Raw genomic sequence first — 20,716 nt, 5'->3', positions numbered from 1 at the left:
TTTTTTTCTGCTATAGGGCGCGTGCGCTCGCCAGAAAGACAGAGAGAGACAGAGAGATAGAAAGTGAGAAATCACCCCCCAGGGGGGATGGCCACGCTGCAATCCTTTCTCCTCCATTCTCCTCTTGGGATCTTGGGCACACACGCACACGCGCCTGGCGTGTGTTTAAGCTGCCGGGTCCAGGACTTGAACCACGGTCGACTACGTGGGAGTCCAGCGATATAGCCATTACACTAACTGCTGGTCCCTTGGTGTGCTTTTCATGCTGCTGAGCTGGGATTCAAACTGCGGTTGGCCAGGTTGGATTCAGCTCCCCATGAATTCACTAAGTATGCTTAACCACGGCACTACAGAGCTGGCCCCAATTCTTTTTTTCTTTGACGCTAATTTAATTCTCCCATGAGCAAGAAAGAGACAGGCAGCACCCCAAACAAAGTCCTCATGCTGCAATTCACCCCCAGCTCAGCCAGCCTTGATCATGGGCAAACATGTGCCCAGCATACTCAGAGAGGTCTCCAGATGGGAGTGGCAACCTTCCTGTGTGGGCTGCCTCACAGAACACTGGGCTTTACTTCTGCACCACCAACATGAGACAGGAATTTTTCAGCTTTACTATAATTTTATGGGACCGCTCTGTATGTGCAGTCTGTCACTGACCGAAACATTGGCCATGGGGTACATGCCTGTACTCTGGAATTCACTGCATCTCTCACACTGAAAGGAAGTACAAAAGAATTTTCATTATTCTGAGGATAAGACTGAAATCAGAGTCTGTGTGATTTCCTGGAGAATCTTAGGTTGTATATAGCAAACATCGAATAGTTTTGTTTTCCAGGACTGAATTCTAAGTTCTAAAACAAATGAACTTCTACCCACAGCCACAAGCTAAAAACCTTAGTTAGCAATTCACTTCCCATCAGAGTGCATCGCATCTCACTACAATACGGGGCTGGGACCTCTGGAGAAAGAAACTATTCCCTCACAGTCTGTGCCCAGAACAAATATGCTTCTACCACAAGAGGGAGTCCTAGTCATGGACGAAGAGAGTATTAAAGGGAAAGCGGAACCAAAAAAACCTTACCATTATAATTTACAGCTTAAGTAAACCTTAAAGAGCCACAATTTTGAGTTTAAACCCGTGTACCCACAACCCTTCGCCGAAATAGCACTAAGATGGAGCACTAGATTCTGGGACTTCACTGGAGAAAAAATAATGTGGCTGTGTGTATTTGATGGGAAGAGTCTCATGGAGTCTTCATGGGAAGAAAGAAGTTTTTTTTTTTTTAGCTTATTGGAAGCTAGAAATAACTTAATAAGGATTTGAAGTTAAATCCCAGAACTGTCAGTTTCAGCCACATTCCAACTCTGAGCCCTAATTTCTTCACCTGTAAAATGGGGATTATACTGCTAGCCTCAGAGTTGTTACCAGGATTAAATGCAAATGAGCATAAAGAACAGCACAAGGCCTGGCAGGTTCGAGATGCAAAGTAAAGTGATTATTATTTGCAGTAACAGTACTGAACTCAAAGGGCCTCACTGTAGCATATGGTCGCTTAGGGAACACATTTACCTAAATGATGCAGTGGGGTAAGGGGTAAGGAGGTAAAACCTGCATTCCTATACCACCTCGACCATACCTCTGCCTAGTAACGATTTCCCTGCTTTGAGCTTCACATCCAGAGACTCTGGATTTGTAGTTCTGTTTTAAGTGAACTGAACTACACAGATGTTGGTCTGTATATCATTTACATTTATGCAGCTCTTTTTAAAAAAAGAATTATTTTATTTAACTTTATTTAATTTGACCAGAGAGGGACAGAACAAGAGAGAGAAAGAGATGGAAAATGAGAAAGCCAGCCACCAGGTCCAGGACTCAAACTGCGGTCAGCCATGTGGGAGTCCAGCACCTTTAACTACCACTCCACCTGCCGGCTTCCTATGCAGCTATTATCAGTTCTGTTAGAGTAAAGGCTTCATCATGACAAGTTACACTTTATTTTTCCTCTGTACAATGTATGGTATTCTTTGTGTAGCAGGCAATTCAAGAAAGGTTTTTTTGTTTTGATTTTTTTTAAGAACAGGGTCTCATTACGTTGTCTAGGCTGGGTTGAAACAGGCAATTCTCCTGCTGCAGCCTCCCAAGAAGCTGGGATTATGTATGTTCATGCGCCTGCATACATATACATATATGTCTATATCTATATCTATATGGCTCAAACAAGTTTTACAGACTGAGGACCCACTACCAGTTATCAAGAGGAAATGACATGGTATAACCTGGAAAAATACCTGAGTAAAGAATGACTATTCTTCTGTCACAGCTAACCTGGTGAAAAAAGCAGTAATAACTAGAAGCACATTGATAATTGTGTAAATGAATACCTGGTAGTGCATGTTAAATTTGCAACGCATTCCTGTGTCGCAGATAATTAATCTCTATTCCCTTACACGGTGTCTAAAGAGCTGTCAGGTAAAATTACTCGCCGGTATGTAGTCATGGACACTAGCGTAAGCTTCACAAAGGGAGTGTGGAGGACAGCGCACGAATGCCTGGCCCCGCTCCATTTACCTCACATGTGGCTGGCTACACTGAGGAGTTAGAGCCGCCAGGTGTGAACAGGGAACACTTCCCAAGTGGGATGAGCTACCTCAAAACAGGCTTTCCTCAAAATAACAGAAGCAAATTCCAAGGCTTCTTTAAAAAGGCCCAAACAAAACCAATCTTTGATGTAAGATATTAGAACAAAGATTACCTATGAGGAGAGTGATGACTAAGAAGGTACATAAGAGAACTTTCCGGGGACCAGCAGATGGTGTAATGGTTACGTCGCTGGACTGCCACAAGATTGACCATGGTCTGAGTCCTGGACGCAGCAGCTTAAAATTCATGAGAGGTGCGTGTGCCTGCATGCCCAAGATCCTGAGCGGAGAATGGAGGAGAAGGGACTGTGGTGTGGCCATCCCTCTGGGGGGTGATTTCTCACTTTCTGTCTCTGTCTCTCTGGCAAGTACAAATGCCCTATAGCAAAAGTTTCTCTAAAAAAAGAAAACTTTCTGTAATGATAGACTAGTGAAAGGGACATGAGTTTTGTGGGGGTTATGCCTTTGTGAAAACTCATCAAATATAATTAACGAATTCAGTGAATGGTATGGTCAAGATTCTTGCATTTTATGTGTGTGCGCATAAAACTATTTAATTATTTATTTTTACTCTTTAGTGTGTGGTTTTGTTTTGTTTGGCTATAGGTGCGCATGTACTTGCCAGAGAGTGGAAAAGTGAGAAGTCACCCTTCAGGAGGTATAGCCACTTCGCAACCCCGTCTCCTCCAGTCTCCTCTCAGGAATTTGGGCACACAGGTACCCGTGTTCAGTGTGACTGTCAAGGAGCCAGGTCTGGGATTTGAACTGTACAACAGACCATTTGGAATCCAGTGCCTTAGCCTCCACATTACTTGCTGACCCCAATTTATGTGGGTTTTTTCTTTTTTAGGTTAATTTTTTTTTTCTGAGAGAGAGCACACTCCTGGCAGCATCTTGATGCTGGGACACCCCTACCCCTGGCCAGGCCCCAACTTCAGCTTGCCTTGGATCATGGGCACATGTATGCTGGGCACTCGGAGAGGTCTCTGGATGTCAATTTGGAACCTTCTCATTTTAGAGTGTTGTATTTTACTGCTATGCTACCTCCTGTCCCTCTTTTATGCATGTTTTATTATAAAAAAGAAAAAGAGCCCAGAGGGGGCAGTCCAAGTTTAGAAGGCAAGAGACCTTCTTTTTTTTTTTTTCTTGGAGAGGTTCTTTGCTATAGGGTGTGTGTGCTCACCAGAAAGAGAGAGACAGAAAGCGAGAAATCACCCCCCAGGGGGGATGGCCACGCCGCAATCCCTTCTCCTCCATTCTCCTCTCGGGATCTTGAGCACGCACGCACACGCGCCCAGTGTGAGTTTAAGCCACTGGGTCCAGGACTCGAACCATGGTCAACTACATAGGAGTTCAGTGACATAGCCATTATGCTAACTGCTAGTCCCTGGTTTTATTCATTTAACTTGCCCTTTTCTTTTTTTTTTTTTAAACAATTATTTGTTTAATTCCATTTGTTATTATTACTTATTTCTTTAAAAAAAAAAGAATTATTTATTTAATTATCTTTATTCATTCATTTATTTTAATTTGACCAGAGAGAGACTGAGGGGGGCAGGGGGAAGTGAGAAAGCAAGCCACCAGGTCTGGGACTCAAACCATGGTTGGCCATGTGGGAGTGTCCAGGGCCTTAGCCACCACACCACCTGCTGGTCCCTGTTATTATTATTTTAAATTTGACCAGAAAAACAGAGAGAGAGAGAAAGGGAAAGCAAGAAAGCAAGCTGCCAAGTCTAGGACTCAAATCATGGTAGGCCATGTGGGAATTCATGCCTTTAACCACCACACCACCTGCTAGCCCCTTAACTTGCCCTTTTCAACAAGGCAACAAAGAATATTGGTTGACAGAGACCAGCAAAAGGTAAACCGGTTACGTTGCTAGATTCCCATGTAGCTGACTGCGGTTTGAGTCCTGGACCTGGCAGCTTAAAACTTACGCTGTGTGCGTGTGTGTGCGTGCTCAACACCTAGAGAGAATGGAGGTTTATGGCTTGGCCACCACCCCCGTTGGGTGATTTCTTGCTTTCTGTCTCTGTCTCTCTGTCCCTCCAGTGAGCCCACATGCCCTATAGCAAAAATCTCTCTCTCTCTAAAAAAAAAGAAAAAAAAAAAAAGAAATATTGGTTGACAAAGCAGACTTTGACCTTCAGAATGAATACAGGCCTCATCAATATCTCTATGCCTAGGTTTCTTCTTCTGTAAACGGAGGGAAATAATAGCACCTACACTCAAGACTTCTGTATTAAGTAAGTTAAATCTATACAAAGTATTAAGAATGATGCTTGGGCTGGTAGGTGGTGTGATGGTTGAGGTGCTGGACTCTCACATGGCTGACCATGGTTCAAGTGCTGGACCTGGTGGTGGCTTGCTTTCTCACTTTCCCTCCCTCTCTGTTTCTCTCTGATCAAAATTAAAAAAAATAAATAAATAAAAATAAATAATTAAGAAAAAAGAAAGGGGACAAGCAAATGGTGCAATGGTCATGTCGCTGAACTCCCACATCATCAATGGGAGTTCGAATTCTAGGTCCAGCAGCTTAAAACTCACACCAGGCGTGTGTGCGTGCGTGCCCAAAATCCCATGAGGGGAATAGAAGAGAAGGGACTGCAGTGTGGCCATCTCCTCTGGAGGTGGTTTCTTGCTGTCTCTCTGGCAAGCGCACATACCCTAAAAGCAAAAATCTCTCTCTAAAATTAATTAATTAATTAAAAAAATAAAAAGAATGATATCCAGCACAGCACAAGGTAAGCATTCAGTAAAGGTTGGCTAATGCTAACACTATTAAGGCATAACTTGCTCTGTATTAGGATGAAGCAAGGAAGCAGAAGGTGGGAGATCCTAGGAAGAACCCAGACACACACTGATTTCCTGATTCCTAATGCTTGGTCTTTGATATCTTATTGCTATATAAATATGGAACAAATGGGCTTCATAGTAAGAGCTTTGTAAGACTGAGTAGACTCTGATTAATTGCAATGCTGACAAAGCACTCTGTGATAAACAGGAAACACATCCTCCTTGACCCTACAGCTTCACATGTGCCTTTGGCATCGGTAGCCAACCAACTTCATTGTAGCCAGAGCACAGACAGTAAATTCATAGTTTAACACGTTCCTCTGATGCAGAGGATAATAATCCCAATTCCAACAGCTCCAAGAAAATGTGAGAACTGGGGCCAGCGATGGCGTAATGGTTATGCCGCTGGACTCCCACATGGCAGACTGCGGTTCGAATCCTGGACCTGGTGGCTTGAAATTCACACTGGGTATGTCTGCATGTGTGCCCTAAGATCCCAAGAGGAGAATGGAGGAGAAGGATTGTGGCATGGCCATCCCCCCAGGGGGTGATTTCTCATTTTCTTTCTCTTGACTTTGTCTTTCCGGTGAACACACACGCCCTATAGCAAAAATCTCTTAAAAAAAAACAAAACTGAGGACTAGCAAACTACATGCCTTTTTTCCCAACCTGCTCATATCAGTTATCACAGCTATAAGTCAATCGATGAAGGACAGAACTTAAAGACTCTCATTCAGAGCCCAAGAATTTTGGCTCTCCGAATGAAAAAAGAGAAACGAAGGACAAGTAGTAATCTAAGTTCCTTCTGTTCTTGGCATTCTGACTCAGGTGGGGGATGCATGCTGCCACAGTTCTCCTTAGACAGGTGGACCCCAGGACAGAAGATGTCTCTGGTTGTCTGGAATGACTCTGCTCCAGAAGATGACGAAGGCAGAGTAACAACCTCAAGTTGCCATGTAGATTTATGTAAATCTCAAGTCTCTAAAGTATAGCTTAGAGAACTTAATAACCATCAGCACAGATGAAAGGAGAAGCAGGCAAGGACACAAGACAGTACCTGTAGGGGAGGTCGGTGTAAATGAACGAAGGGTAAAAATAAACTTCTACCAGAGTAAAGACATGTACTTTTCCATTATAAATATAATAAATGTTCATTAAAGAAGATTGAGAAAATGGAAAAAACTTAAAAGAATATTAAAAAAAAAACCTGAGTTGGGCCAGCAAGTAGCGTGGTAGTTAAGGCACTGGATTCCCACATAGCCAACCACGATTCAAGTCCTGGACCTGGCAGTTTGTTTTTCTCACTTTCTCCCTCTGTCTCTCTCTCTCTGGTGATTGTGTGTGCTCTACAGCAAATTTAAAAACATAAGAATAAATAAAATAAAATAAATTATTATTAAAAACCAAACAAACAAATCCTGGGTTTCATCACTCAAAAACCACCTTATTACCCTTTTAGTAGATATCCTCCTAGTCTTGTATTAGCAGATCTTTGTTATTTCAAACTTAGTGTTCCTTTACAAACGGGCTGCAAAACACCTTAGTATAAAGATTCACCACAATAAGTTAGTCCTCTAGATTTCGATTTTTAGATTGTTTAATTTTTTTCACTTTTATAAGAACAACTCTATGCACTTAACTTGCTTCTTTGTGAATTTGTATTTAGACTTGTTGCCTTAGGAAGTTTTCTCAGAAGTGGAATTACTGAGACAACTGTTTTGAATGTCTGCCAAGTCCTTTAATTCATTCAAAAAAAAATTTTTGGGGGGATGCGTGCACTGCCCAAAGAGATAGAGAAAGAGAGAAAAAAGCGCCCACCCACTGGGGTGTGGTTACATTTCAATCCCTTTTCTTCTATTCTCCATTCTGCTGGGATTTCAGGCGTGTACATGCGCATATGGTCAGAGGGTTTTTCGAACTGCCAGGTCCAGGATTTGAACTGTGTAGTTAGCCATGCGGGATCTGGCTGTCTTAATCACGCCACTGTGGTGGCAACACAACTTAAAAAAAAAAAAAAAAGCTTATTTCTTTCTATCACGACAGAGTGAGAAAATAAGAGAGAGAGAGAAAGAGAGAGAGAAAAGAGAAGAGAGAATACCCTCAACAGTGTTCTCATGCTGGAATCTTCCCCTGCGGCCTTCCAGCTAGGCAGGGTCATAGGCACAAACACATATCAACCTAGGAATCAAACCCAACCTTCCATGCGGCATTCAGCATCACAGAACACTGCACTACCACGATGCCACTGCAGCTGGGCCTCACTCAGTTCTTACTGGGTGTTTAGACAATGCCTTGAGACTGTGCTCGAGTCAAGAAGAGAAGATAAAAACGATGTGGTCTTGGTTTCTGTTCTCAAAGAGTTCAGTCAGAGGGAAAGCATATTACCAAACTTTTCCCCCATAGGCTGAATCCACCCCGAGTTATAAGCCCACATTCACATCAACACTGTTAGGATTCAAACATATAATTCAAACTAAAGCTGGGCTTAATCAGTAGGCAAGAAATGAAACCTTGGCCAGCCACAGTGGTGCAGGCAGTAGGGTGCCACTCTGTGACACCACAGCCATATAGGAAGGCCTAGGGTTCAGATCCTGGGTTGACTCAAACATGTCAGGCATGTCCGTGGTTGCACCTGTAATCCTATAAGTCTAGGGGGAGAGTGCATTAATGGCAACACCCTGTTGGTGATCTTTCTCTCATAAAAGACACTTAAACATTTCTTTTCATTGCTCCTATTTTACTGGGATGCTGTTACAGTCTCACTGACTATAGTATAGGGCAAAGACAAGTGCCCACCATCAGTATGCAGTCACCCTTTTTCTTAACTTACCATATAATCTATTTTTCTGATACTGAGAATGTCTTTCACTGAGCTGTACTTTGGAGATAAGCGGTTTGGCCTGTGTTGAGAGATGTTCTAAGAAACTACTGAAGAGGCTAGCTGGTGCTGGACTCCCACATGGCCGACCACGGTTCAAGGCCTGTACCTAGTGGCTTGAAAACCATGCCAGGCACATGTGTGTACATGCCCACAAACCCTGGAGGAGAACAGAGGGAAAGTGACTGTGGTGTGGCCATCCCCCCGGGAAGAGTGATTTCTCACTTTCCCTCTCACTGTCTCTCTCTTTAGTGAGCTCATTGTGTCTTGTGTTAAAAACCTAAAACAAAAAAGAAACTACTGAATGAAACTTGCTGCTTTATTTACTGAAAGAATAATTTTTCTTTCCTCTTCCTCCTCCCTTCCCATTCCTTCTTTTTTCCTTTCCTCCCTTCTAATATGCCAGAAGGTGTATTTGTGATAGTCAGAGAAGGAAGACTGCCAGACAGAGAAAGCATCCTCATGGGGTACGGCCACCCTGCAATCGCTTCTCCATCCCTTTGTAATGTGGGGTACGTGCACACACGCACACTCATTCGCTACGTTTTTTTAAGCTACCAGGACTTCAACCATAGTGTTGCCCATGTGGGATGCAGTTCACGTAACCACCACCCCATGGCTAGTCCAATACTTCTTAAAGATGATGTTGGTTACACTAGTTTTCTCTTTCTGAGAACTTACAAAATGAATTTCTTTTTGATACTAGTGCCAAGAATACTTATTTTTTATTCAATTGTTTATTTAATTTTATTATTATTTTAAAAATATTCATTAATTTCATTTCATCTGTTATTATTATTTTGTAATCTGACCAGAGAGAGAGAAAGAGAAAAGAGGAAAGTGAGATAGCAAGCCGCCAGGTCTGCGACTTGAACAGTGGTTAGTCATGTGGGAGTCTAGGGTCTTAACCATCACGTCATCTGCTGGTCCCATTATTATTTTTTAATTTGAGAGAAAAAGAGAAAGAGAGCCGCCAGGTCTGGGACTCCAACTGCAGTTGATCATATGGGAGTCCAGCATCTTAACCATCATGCCACCTGCTGGTCCCCCGAGTACTGATTTTATCTTTATGTTATGAACATGGAACTGATCAAGTCTTCTATACATCCGTTTCTAGAAGGCATAAAGTCAACTGTAAAGTCCACCACTAATAAATGCAAGCACTTTAAAGCATTTATTTTTAAAGTTTTTTTTTAAAAGATTGTACTGTTTATTTAACCTTTCTTCCTCCCCCTCCCTCCCTCCCTCCCTCTTCCTTCCTTCCTTCCTTCCTCTCTCTCTCTCTTTCTCTCTCTCCTCCTCCCTCCCTCCCTTTCTCTCTCTCTCTCTCTCTCTCTCTCTCTCTCTCTCTCTCTTCCTTCCTTCCTTCCTTCCTTTCTTCCTTTCTTTCTTTCAATTGACCAGAGAGGGACCAGGTGAGAGAGAGACAGTGAGGGAAAGTGAGAAAGCAAGCCACCAGGTCTGGGGCTTAAACTGTGGTCAGTCATGTGGGAGTCCAGTGCCCTTAACCATCATGCCACCTGTTGGCCCCTAAAGCATTTTTTTCAAAAAAGATTTTTCCTATAGGATGTGTGTGCTCACTGGAGAGACAGAGAGACGGAAAGCAAGAAGTCACCCCCTGGGGGGATGGTCACTCCACAATCCCTTCTCCTCCATTCTCCTCTTGGCATTTTGGGCACACATGCACATACACTTGGTGTGAATTTCAAGCTACAGAGTCTGGGACTCAAACCGTGGATGGTCACATGGGACTCCAGTGCCTTAACCACCATGCCACCTGCTGGCTTCTAAAGCATACATTTTTATATCCTTAACTTTATTCTTGGCTTTATGTTATCTTCCCTACTTTCATTTTCTTTTTTCTCCATTTTCCTTATCCATTTATTTAAAAAAATTAAGCCATTTATTAAAATTGGAAGTACAGGGAACCAGCAGTTAGCGTAATGGCTATGTCGCTGGACTCCCACGTAGTCGACCGCGGTTCGTGTCTCGGACCTGGTGGCTTAAAACTCACGCCGGGCGCGTGTGCGTGCGTGCCCAAGATCCCGAGAGGAGAATGGAGGAGAAGGGATTGCGGCGTGACCATCCCCCCTGGGGGTGATTTCTCGCTTTCTGTCTCTATGTCTCTCTCTGTCTGGCGAGCGCACACGCCCTACAGTAAAAATCTCTCAAAAAAAAAACCAATTGGAAGTACAGATCAAGTCACCACTGTCTGGGAGTATGGATGCCACAAGGAAGGCCCTGGTTTGGTTTCCAGGCCAACTTGAACATACCGAATACAGCTGCATTTGCCTGTATCCTAGCTAGTTGGGAGGCTGGGGCAGCAGGATCCTGATTCAGCCAGACCCTGTCAAGAATACCTATCTCTGGGAACCAGCAGTTAGCGCAATGGCTATGTCGCTGGATTCCCACGTAGTTGACCGTGTTCACGTCCCGGACCCGGGTGGCTTAAAACTCACGCTGGGCGCGTGTGCATGTGTGCCCAAGATCCCAAGAGGAGGATGGAGGAGAAGGGATTGCAGCGTGACCATCCCCCCTGGGGGTGATTTCTTGCTTTCTGTCTCTATGTCTCTCTCGGGGGAGTGCATGGGCCCTATAGTGAAAAAATCTCTCCAAAAAAAAAAAAGAATGTAATACTACTGTATAAAGCAGAAACAACATAACAATGGTGAGGAGATCAGCAGCTTACTACATGCTATTGGGAAAGCTGGGTATCTATCTGGCTATCAGTTCAGAGCAATAAAAATTGCTTCCTACCACCCAGTTGCAATCCTGTTCAGATGGGTCACACAGTTAAATATTTAAAAAAGGAATATTTATTCCAGCTGTGGAAGGAAGATAAATTTCCGACTACTGTGAAATAAAGGATATCATCAGAGACAAACTGAATTGGTATGAACATATAAAAATGAAATCGCTTTGCCAAATGAAGTATAAGAAATGGTGCAGCGATAGAGGAGGAAAACACTGATACAAGTTTACTAGCCTCTATGTACGGATATAAACCCATTATAACTACGAAATATGTAAGGTCAATAACCATAGTCCGTTGAGTATGTGGTCAAATGGGCGAAAGAGAAGCTCAGTTTATACACAGAAGAAACAGAGGCAACAAATTACCATGTGGAATACTGTAAAGATTCTAATGAAATGAAATGAAATGGAAGAAATGTAAAAAACACACTGGGGAATCAGTGCACATTTGTTTTTTGTGTATTTTTTTCTTAAGAATTATTTTATTTAACTTCATTTAATTATTTATTTATTCTAATTTGACCAGAGACGGACAGAGTGGGGGGTGGGGGGGGGAGAGAGAGAGAATGAAAAAGCAAGCCGCCAGGTCCAGGACTTGCACCTTGGTCGGCCACGTGGGAGTCCAGCACTCTTAACCACCATGCCATCTGCCAGTCCCAAGTGTACATTTGTTAAGTTGAGCAACTGAGCAAGAAAGCTGGAACACAACTGTGAGAATGTGTACGACATACTGCTGGCAGTACCGCCTACTGGTTCAAGCTACCTGGAAAGCCATCTCATAAATGTGACAACAGTTACGTATGCATGGCGCCTGTTCGAGGGGACTTCAAAAAGTTTGTGAAAATGTGGAATTAAAGTACAAGTTTATTTTGGTATCCTCTCCCCGCAAAGAAATCTATGCATAGTTATGTCATAACAGGCATTTTCCATGAACTTTTTGAAGATCCTGGTATATGGCAAACATATATTCTTGGTTTCTGAAATCCATTTTGAGGAACTATACCTCACACAGGGGAAATAATATTTATTCAGGGCACAACTATTCCTAACAGAAAAAACCTAAATAATACAAGAACCTAAAGAAAGTTTTAAAAAACACAAGAAAAGCCTAGACAAACTGTAGGACAGCAACATGATATATTACATAGCTTTTTAACACACAGGGGGACCAGCAGTTAGCACAATGGCTATGTTACTGGACTCCCATGTAGTTCACCGCAGTTTGAGTCCTGGACCCAGAAGCTTAAACTCATGCCAGGCGCATGTCTGTGCGCGCCCAAGATCCTGAGAAGAGAATGGAGGAGAAGGGATTGCGGCATGGCCATCGCCCCCAGGGGGTGGTTTCTCGCTTTCTATCTCTCTCTCTCTGTCTTTCTGACACATGCCCTATAGCAAAAACCCCTTAAAAAAAAAAAAAAAAAAAAAGAACACGTACAGGAACAGCAGGCCACATGGTTAAAGCAGTGAACTCCTACATGGCCAAGTGCAGTTCTAGTCCCAGACTTGGCAGTTTGAAAATCATGCCAAGTGCATGTACATGCGTGTGTGGCCAAAATCCTGAGAGGAGAATGGAGGAGAAGGGATTATGGCGTGGCTATGCCCCCTGGGGGTGATTTGTCACTTTCTGTCTCTGTCTCCAGTGAGTGCATGTACCCTATGGCAAAAAACAAAAACAACAAAAAAAACCACATATGGGACATAAACAGAAGTGTAAAGGAAGGAACTTAAACGAATGCTCTGCAAACCTTTCATGTATGTATGTAAATCATGAAAAATGTAGGCAGAGTGAATGGGTTTTTGCTCGTTTTAGGTATAAAGGGCCTTAAAGCAACCACAAGCCAGCTTGGTACTATTACTGTAACTGTGTACATGCTTTCTCCTCCTTTAACATAACGTGATCTAGGAGACACCTTCATCCTCTAAGACGTGCCATCACAGTAACACACACCCTGCTTTACACCTGGGTTTCTAGAAAGGAAAGCAACTGCGGAATTGTCTAATGGGCTTACTGTGAGTGTGGCGAGTGACATGAAGCCAATTAGGTTATTCCATACTTTATCGATGTCCTTCAGCAACTGCTGGAGTTTCTCACTGCATACAGCAGTGGCTTTGATCCCCAGCTCCACACGCTTGGTTACCCTGTACACTTCAACAACACCTGCCACGGTAAGAGAAAAGAGTTAGGTGTTGGAAGTGCAGAGAGAAAGACGAATGAGACAAAGCAGCATTACTATTTGATGTTATCTTAGTTGGAATTAAAGAACACATCTGGACAGAGGTAAAGTTACTATTTCCTGGAACCAATTCCTCTCTCGATTCTGCTATACAGCTTACTGGTAACAGCAAAGACTCTAGAGTTACACTGTCTGGGTTCAAAAGAATTATTTTATTTAGCTTTATTTATTTATTTATTGTAATTTGACCAAAAGAAAGAGAGAGAGAAAGTAAGAAAGCAAACTGCCAGGTCTAGGACTTGAACTGCAGTTGGCCATGTGGGAGTCCAGTGCCCATAACCACCACACCACCTGCTGGCCCCTCAGGTCTATCTCCTATTAGCTATGTAAGTCACGTAACTGTTCTGTTCCTCAGTTCCCTTATCTATAAAGCTGAGATAATAATAGATTCTCCTCAAAGGATGGTTGAGAGTATTGAATAACATCATAAAAAGGCTTAGACCAGTGTCTGGAGAAGAGTAGGAATTATGTAAATATTAGCTTTTTTCTTCTTGAAAGGTTCCCTTATGAGTCTGAATCTGGGAAATCTCATTAGATTGGCTGAAATGTGAATAGTAAAAGTTTTAAAGAATCTAAATGTTAATATTATCACAAAATAATTAAGAAGTATCTCACCTCTCTGAACCCCCAAGGATTTACAAACTGGATTCACAGACCATCAATACACTTAACAGGATCTTTTGATAGAATGGCTCTTTTACTGTGGTCTTTGAATTGTGGCTAAACTCTTCAACCAGGAATGGGAGGTGTCAAGGACCTCCACATTCTAAAGACAATCACAAGTCACTTCCTCAATCCCTGTAACATGACGGTCACCAGACACATTACCCGAGCCTCTAAGTGAACAGGGGCGGAATTCCAGGGATCTTCAGAGTGGTATATACACTGCCATTTCTGACATAGCACTATGGATTTTCTTCTGCCTTCTCCAAGGGAAGGGCAGGAGTTAGTGCCCACCCTAAGTCAAATGAGGGGGGTTCTAAAGAACCGTCACAGAGATTAGAAAACCTGCTAGAAGGAGAGACAGGCTACCCACTTCCCAGTGGACATCTACCTACGCAGCGAAACCACGCCTGTCTGAGCAGAGTAAGGACAATGAGGTGGCAGAGTAAACCAGAAACTACATCCGTGTACTATCTGCTCACTAAGCACTTTTTTTTTTTTTTTTTGAGTGCCTACTACGTGTCAGGTACTACCTTAGGAATTGGAGACACACCAGTAAACAAAACAGACCAAAATCTCTGCCCTCTGGAGATTCCTTATAGTGGAGGGAGACAGGCCGTAAAAGATACTAAAGGTGGGGGGCCAGCAGGTGGCGTAGCAGTTAAGTCACGGGACTCCCACGTGGCCGATCACAAACTGAGCCACAGATCTGGCAGAAGCTTGAAAATTATGCTGGGTATGTGTGTGCACATGCCCAAAATCCCATGGGAGGAGGAAGGCAAGGGACTGTGGTATAGTCATTCCCAGGGGTGGTGATTTCTCACTTTCTCTTTGTCTCTCTCTGGGAGCACACGCACCTTATGGCAAAAACCAAACCAAAAAAAGAAAAAAAACAGATACGAAAGGTGAGAGGACTAAGAAGAAAATCAAGAAGAGAGACCAGGGTAGGGAGTAGAGAGGCCATTCTGAGAAAGGGGGCCAGGAAAGACTTCGTTTAGAAGTTGACATTTGAGTAAAGATCTGAAAAAGATTGAGATTCAGTGCACACCAAGCTTGAGCTTGGTGGGAAGAACACTGCACTGCACAGACTGAGGTTTCAAGTTGGTTACACTGGAATGTTTCACAGCTGAAAATGGCGAGGAAGTTAAGGAATCCATTTGTGATGCCATGGAGGGGTACAGAGAAAAAAAATCTACTGAGCATGGTAAGGCACTGATTAAAGAAAAAAATGATGTCATTTTAATGCTTCTCTAGTTCAGACTCTTGATTATCCAGTAAAAGATACTTTACATTGCTGCTGTTATGTACCTAACAAGGCCTGGGAAACGTAGCCATTGAGATCTTAAGTCAAATAGTTGTTATTGCCCATGAGTTAAGTATCTTATCTACAAATGCAGCTACTACTTAGGGAAGTCACAAGCAGCGTGAGAGATCTACTAATAGCTTCAAATACTTAACATCAGGGAAAAGTGACTATTATGTAAAGTGCCATGATTTTGAGTAAGTAAAATATAAAAAACATACCTAATAAATATTCCATGCCTTGAGCTGACTGAATTACTTCTGTGCAAACAGAACTACTACTGATTCCATTTAAGGTATCATTTGCCTTCTTAATCACCTACAAGAAACGAAATCCCATATTATACAACCAAGAAAAGTCACTGCAAGTCAATGTACGATTGGTAGAAAACCCAACTAAAAAGCATGTAAAAAAGCATGGCGGACGGATATATGCCTATGACTGTGCTGAAACAAATCTGAGAATTTAATTTTAACCTTGAGGAAACAATCCTCCATTTCTTTGGAAAAGGTAGTTTCTTTAAATATTATTTTAACTGAGGCGGAGTTAATGACACACTGTTATTTCTTAAACACTGACAGATGAGGGGACACATGGCAGATGGGCCAGTGTTTCGCTCTTACAAGTGTCAGAGGAACCTCACTGAAGACGTCTGACTTTCCACTGAGCTTCCTTCTGCATCACCTATTAAAGCGAGGCGCTCAAGTTTGCCTCTGCCAACTCAAATGAACCAAGGAGAAGACAGATGGCGCAGGGGACACTTTACATGTGTGTGAACACACCCGAGAGTAACATACTCACTTCCAGGGCACTCCTCAGGCACCTCTGCCATTCGTATGCGTATCTCTCATTCTCCTGTGGATTTTTGAGAAAGAACTAAGTTAAATAGACAGACCTGGAATCCTCTATGATTCCTGTCAGTTCATATAGCTTGGGAGACTTTTCCTCTTATTCAACACTTCAGTTCACACATAGTTTATTCTGAACCCACTAACAATTATTTTAAACTACTAATAGATGCTAACGCCTGAGTACAGGACCCGTGAATCTGAGGGAAATGTTCTGTAGCGGCTTCCCTCTCTAAATGTTGTCTCAACTGTTCCAATAACATAAACCATTCTTCAAAGGACTCATGTGTAGATATGTAGTACAAGAACCAATATCAATGGTTAGGGTTAGGGCTAGGGCTAGGGGTTAGGGGTTAGGGTTAGGTTAGGGCTAGGAGTTAGGAGTTAGAGGTTAGGGTTAGAAAAAAAAAGAAGAGCCAATATCAGACACTGGCTTTCCACTCCAGTTACGTTTGTGTGTCCGTGTGTGTGTCCACACAAGCACGTGTGCCCATGGGGGAATGGGCAGAAGAGGAGGAGAGTCAAATGCGTGGGCTACAGGAAGAAGATAGCAAGGGACTAAGATATAGCAAGCAGAAATAGAAGATCCAGAAGAACATGTTGCCTCTATCTTCTATTTTGAGGATTTTAACACTTTCTAAGATAATGTCTAAGTGCTCAAAAAGAATTCTGCAAACACTGCCCTCCTTTCAAAGTCCCATGAATAACTTTAATTCCAGGTCTCTACTTTCAGCGGACGCCGCGTCGGGAAGGATTTTCACCGAGGGCGAATGTCACCGCTCTCTCCCTTGAATTCTAACTTTTATGTCTGGTGCCTTACGTCTTTCTGCCCTTCGTTCCCCCCATGTGGCGGCTGAGAGCATTTCTTCTGGGCGCCCTCAGTGCTCAGCTGTCTCTTACCTTCTGCCCAAGGAAAACTAGGTGCTCACCTCCACCTCTCCTGTCAGATCTTTGTACTTATCCCGGATGACGGGGAGAGCGGGCTTTTCACTCAGAGTGTTGGAACGATCCCTGAAAGGCTGCTCCAAGGCCGGAGAAGGAGAGGAACGGCTTATTTCTTTATCACCAAGGCTCAAACTCCTCTTGTGTGATCCTGGGAGAAGTGGATGGTACAGTCAGAGGTATGTATGGCTCACTTGGCTAAGTTCGGGCAGAGGTTTTTCCTTGCTAACAAAGTCCTCTTCTTCAGAAGTCTGTCATGAAGCTTTCAGAAACACAATCCTTGTTCATTCTGCCTGGGGAGCTACTGTGGAGCCCTCTCAACTGATCTCTCTTGTTTGGTTTCCCTGCCTTTAGGCACAAAAGTGTATAAGAGTTGTGCTGCAGGCCAGCCCATGGTGTGGTAGTTAAGGTGGCTGGATCCCACATGGCTGGCTGTGTGGTTCAAGTCCCAGATCCAGAAGCTTGAAAAAACAACACCATGCATGCATGAGTGGCCAAAACCCCAAAAGGAAGAGAAATGGAGACAGGTTTGTGGCATGACCACCCAGCACAGGGGCGTTTTCTCACTTTCCCTCTCTCTGTCTCTCTGCGTTCCTCTAGCAGCACACATACTCTCTGGCAAAATTAAAAAAAAAAAAAAAAAAGAAGAAAGAAAGAAAAGCTTTTCTAGTCATTAGCTATAGATTTGCAGCTAAGCTCCTACAAATTCTCTCAACCCAACGGAAATCAATGATCCTTCTGTCAAGAAGGTATTAAAGCAGAAGAGGCAAACCTTAGATGCCTTCAGAGACCAGGGGAGTGGAGTAAAGGCTGAAGTAGGTGAGCTGGAGCTGAGCGGTGAGACTGTGGCAAATTGGGAGCCCATGCGCCATCTACAGGGGCAGTGAGATTCAGCTCCGGCTTTGCTAAGACCAGAATCCAGAACTAGGGCTGCCAGACAGTGCGACTTTTCACGGAAAGCTAGAGATCCAGATCGATAAATCACATGAGTTTTAATTACTAACAATTAGTTCACAGTTTAAAAAAAAAAACTATGTGGGCCAGCCAAAGTAGATCTCCAGACTACATAGATCCACAGTCAGGAAACAAAGAGCGGAGCTAACATGCCCAGACGTGGATCACTTCCATTTCTCTGGCTCTTTCAATATCACACATCTCTGACTAAACAAGCCAATGAACAATATAACTGCCTGCTATGTTCGCTTTTATCACACACACAAAGTTATCTGAGGCATACTGATCTGACTTCAGCTTAGTCTCATTATAGCTATCTGTAATTGATCCTGATGTCAAAAGTTGAAAAATTTACTTCCTAAAAGACTAAGTCCCAGTATCTTATTCTACAGAAAGACCATCTTAGGGCTGACCCCCTGGCTTGGTGGTTAAGGCACCCAGATCCTGCATGGCCGACTGCCATGACAACTTCAAAATCAGGCTCTGGTAACTTCAAAATCATGCTGTGCACACGTGCATGCTCCAAATCTTGACAGGGTGGAGAAATGAAGGAGAAGAAATTGTGGCATGACCACGTCCAATTGGGAGGTGCAAGAACAACCAACACCTAGTAGAAAACAACACAACAGTAACAATCTCCTAAGAAGGCTACTCACCCTGAACAGAAAGGTCAAAGGTTGCCAGCTCGCTTTTGATCATTTCTTCGCTTGATTTCATTTTGCTTTGTGAAGTGGCCACTAAAAAGTCAAATTTGCTGATTTTGGGCTTTTCACTTTGAAACTCTCCAAAGTCATCTGAACATTCATTGGGGGTCTCGTGAGAGGCACTACTGGAAGCTGGGCTTGGACACGTGGCCTCCTGGCTTCGCTCAGCTGTTGGCAGGTCCCTTGTGAAATCTTTATAGTCCCCACTTTCATATTCTTTTTGCTCACTGGTCTGAGGAACTGCATCTTTAAAACTGGCAAAAGCTGGGAAGGCGGTCTCTGGGAGAGGATCTTCACTGGCAAAGGTGGTTACTTTGGAGAAAGAAGTCATGGTGATGTTTTCCAAACTGCCAAATGAAGTCTCTTTCTTTTGAAGAACTGAGGCAGCTGAGGAGGCTCCGTTTTCTGAGAGGACAAATGGAGAGAGTTTTCTGCCCTGAGCTGCATCATCCCTGTCTGACCAGTCAGAGCTTGTAAGTGTGCTCACTGCAAAATTGCTACTGTAGCTTCCAAAAGTAGCATATTTTAAGTCCTCTATATCTGAAAGGGAAATAAGACCCCACAATTAGAGGGAAGCTCACGATTTAGGCAAAAGGCCCTAAACTCTGCAGAAGCAAAGTGTCTGGCATATTTGATTAGTTTTATGTTATATAGGCATTAACTAAATTTAGAGCTTGTACTAAAATTAAAGAGTTGGACTGTAAAGTCTGATCTTCAAAAACCCACATTAGTTCCCAGTTGGCATTTATATTTAGTTACAAAGAACTGTTTTCTTTGGATGTAAAGATTACTTCAAGAGATAGGATATTCATCTGCCAATGCATACACTGGAATAGGATTAGGGTCACTTAATAAATTGTTTCCTTACATACTTGAAAGTGTACTTACATATTCCCTGCCTAAAACATGTCTCCTTCCATCCTGACTTTGTGTATAACAAACTAACCATGCTGACAGTTTCTCAAAACAGAAGTGAAAGCAATGTCACCTTTGAATCAGTTATTAGGATTCTTTTGTCTCAGCCAAGGTTAAATATGACAGCTTAATCAAGAAATTACTTACCTAGTTATTTTGGTCAATTTGGAGGTCATATTGCTGTGATGTAGTATTAAAAACAAACAAACAAACAAAAAACAACAACAAAACTAATGTATTTGAGCCCTTAAAAAAACAGAATCCAAGGCCTGGGTCCTGTTAGGTTCCTCTTTCTCCTTCAACTATGCATCCATCCTCCATCAAAAAAGAAGAAAGAGAGAGAGAGAAGGGAGGGAGAGAAGGAAGGAAAGAAGACATTCTGGGGTAGAAGACTCATTTTTACAAAACACTCTTACTATGTGTTTAAATAATTTAACAGGTAGCACAGACCAGCAGAAAGAATGTGGGATTTTTACTTTGACAGCCCAGAGTGCAGCCCTTGCTACCTACCATTGTGTGACACCAGGCAAATAATTGAACACTTCTGGACCTCAGAGTGCTTATCTGTGAAATAAGGAGAAGACCATGTACTCGGAAGGGCTGTGTTATGATCGACTGTGATAAGGTGTATAAAAGGCTGACTTGGTGGCTGGTGAGTAATACATCATAGCTAATATTTCTTCAGCATAATGCCACCAGCCTCAATCTGACATTTAGTTGCTGCTTCAGGGCTTAAAACCGAACTATTTCAAAATAAAAATGAAAAGTCAACTCATTATTTTAGTGATGTTACTAGGGGAAAAGTTTCTTGCTCATTTTCAAAAAGGAAAACTAGCTGAGGCTGAATAAGGCCAATCTGAAGAAGCCCTCTTAAGAGCAGTGATGTCTTTTCAGTATGACTGATAGGCAGTTAGTTTCACCAAATAGGAGGCAAGAAAGCCAAACATACAACTTTCCCTCTGACAACCACATACACGATTTACAAGGAAAATGGTCAGAAGTTTCATGGCCCAGATTTTTAAAACTAAGTCAACAGGTAAACCAGTTCTGGGTCATTTCATTTTCTTTTACAGTAATACTGCAGC

General features: G+C 42.8%; 1 protein-coding gene across 1 annotated transcript in view; it reads right to left on the bottom strand.

The window, feature by feature from the left end:
* Window positions 1–20,716, bottom strand: part of SYNRG (synergin gamma) — a gene marked incomplete at its 5' end in the record, with an annotated part of 105,990 nt that overhangs the window by 16,341 nt on the left and 68,933 nt on the right. Inside the window, 5 exon segments of the mRNA XM_014590120.2 lie at window positions 13,078–13,226; window positions 15,490–15,586; window positions 16,070–16,123; window positions 17,046–17,209; window positions 18,669–19,112. Of these exon segments, the coding sequence (XP_014445606.1) occupies window positions 13,078–13,226; window positions 15,490–15,586; window positions 16,070–16,123; window positions 17,046–17,209; window positions 18,669–19,112 (908 nt within the window).

The sequence above is a fragment of the Tupaia chinensis genome, unplaced genomic scaffold (assembly GCF_000334495.1).
Source record: "Tupaia chinensis unplaced genomic scaffold, TupChi_1.0 Scaffold000407_4, whole genome shotgun sequence".
NCBI classification, from domain to species: Eukaryota; Metazoa; Chordata; class Mammalia; order Scandentia; family Tupaiidae; genus Tupaia; species Tupaia belangeri.
This window is presented reverse-complemented; position numbering and strand designations above follow the sequence as displayed.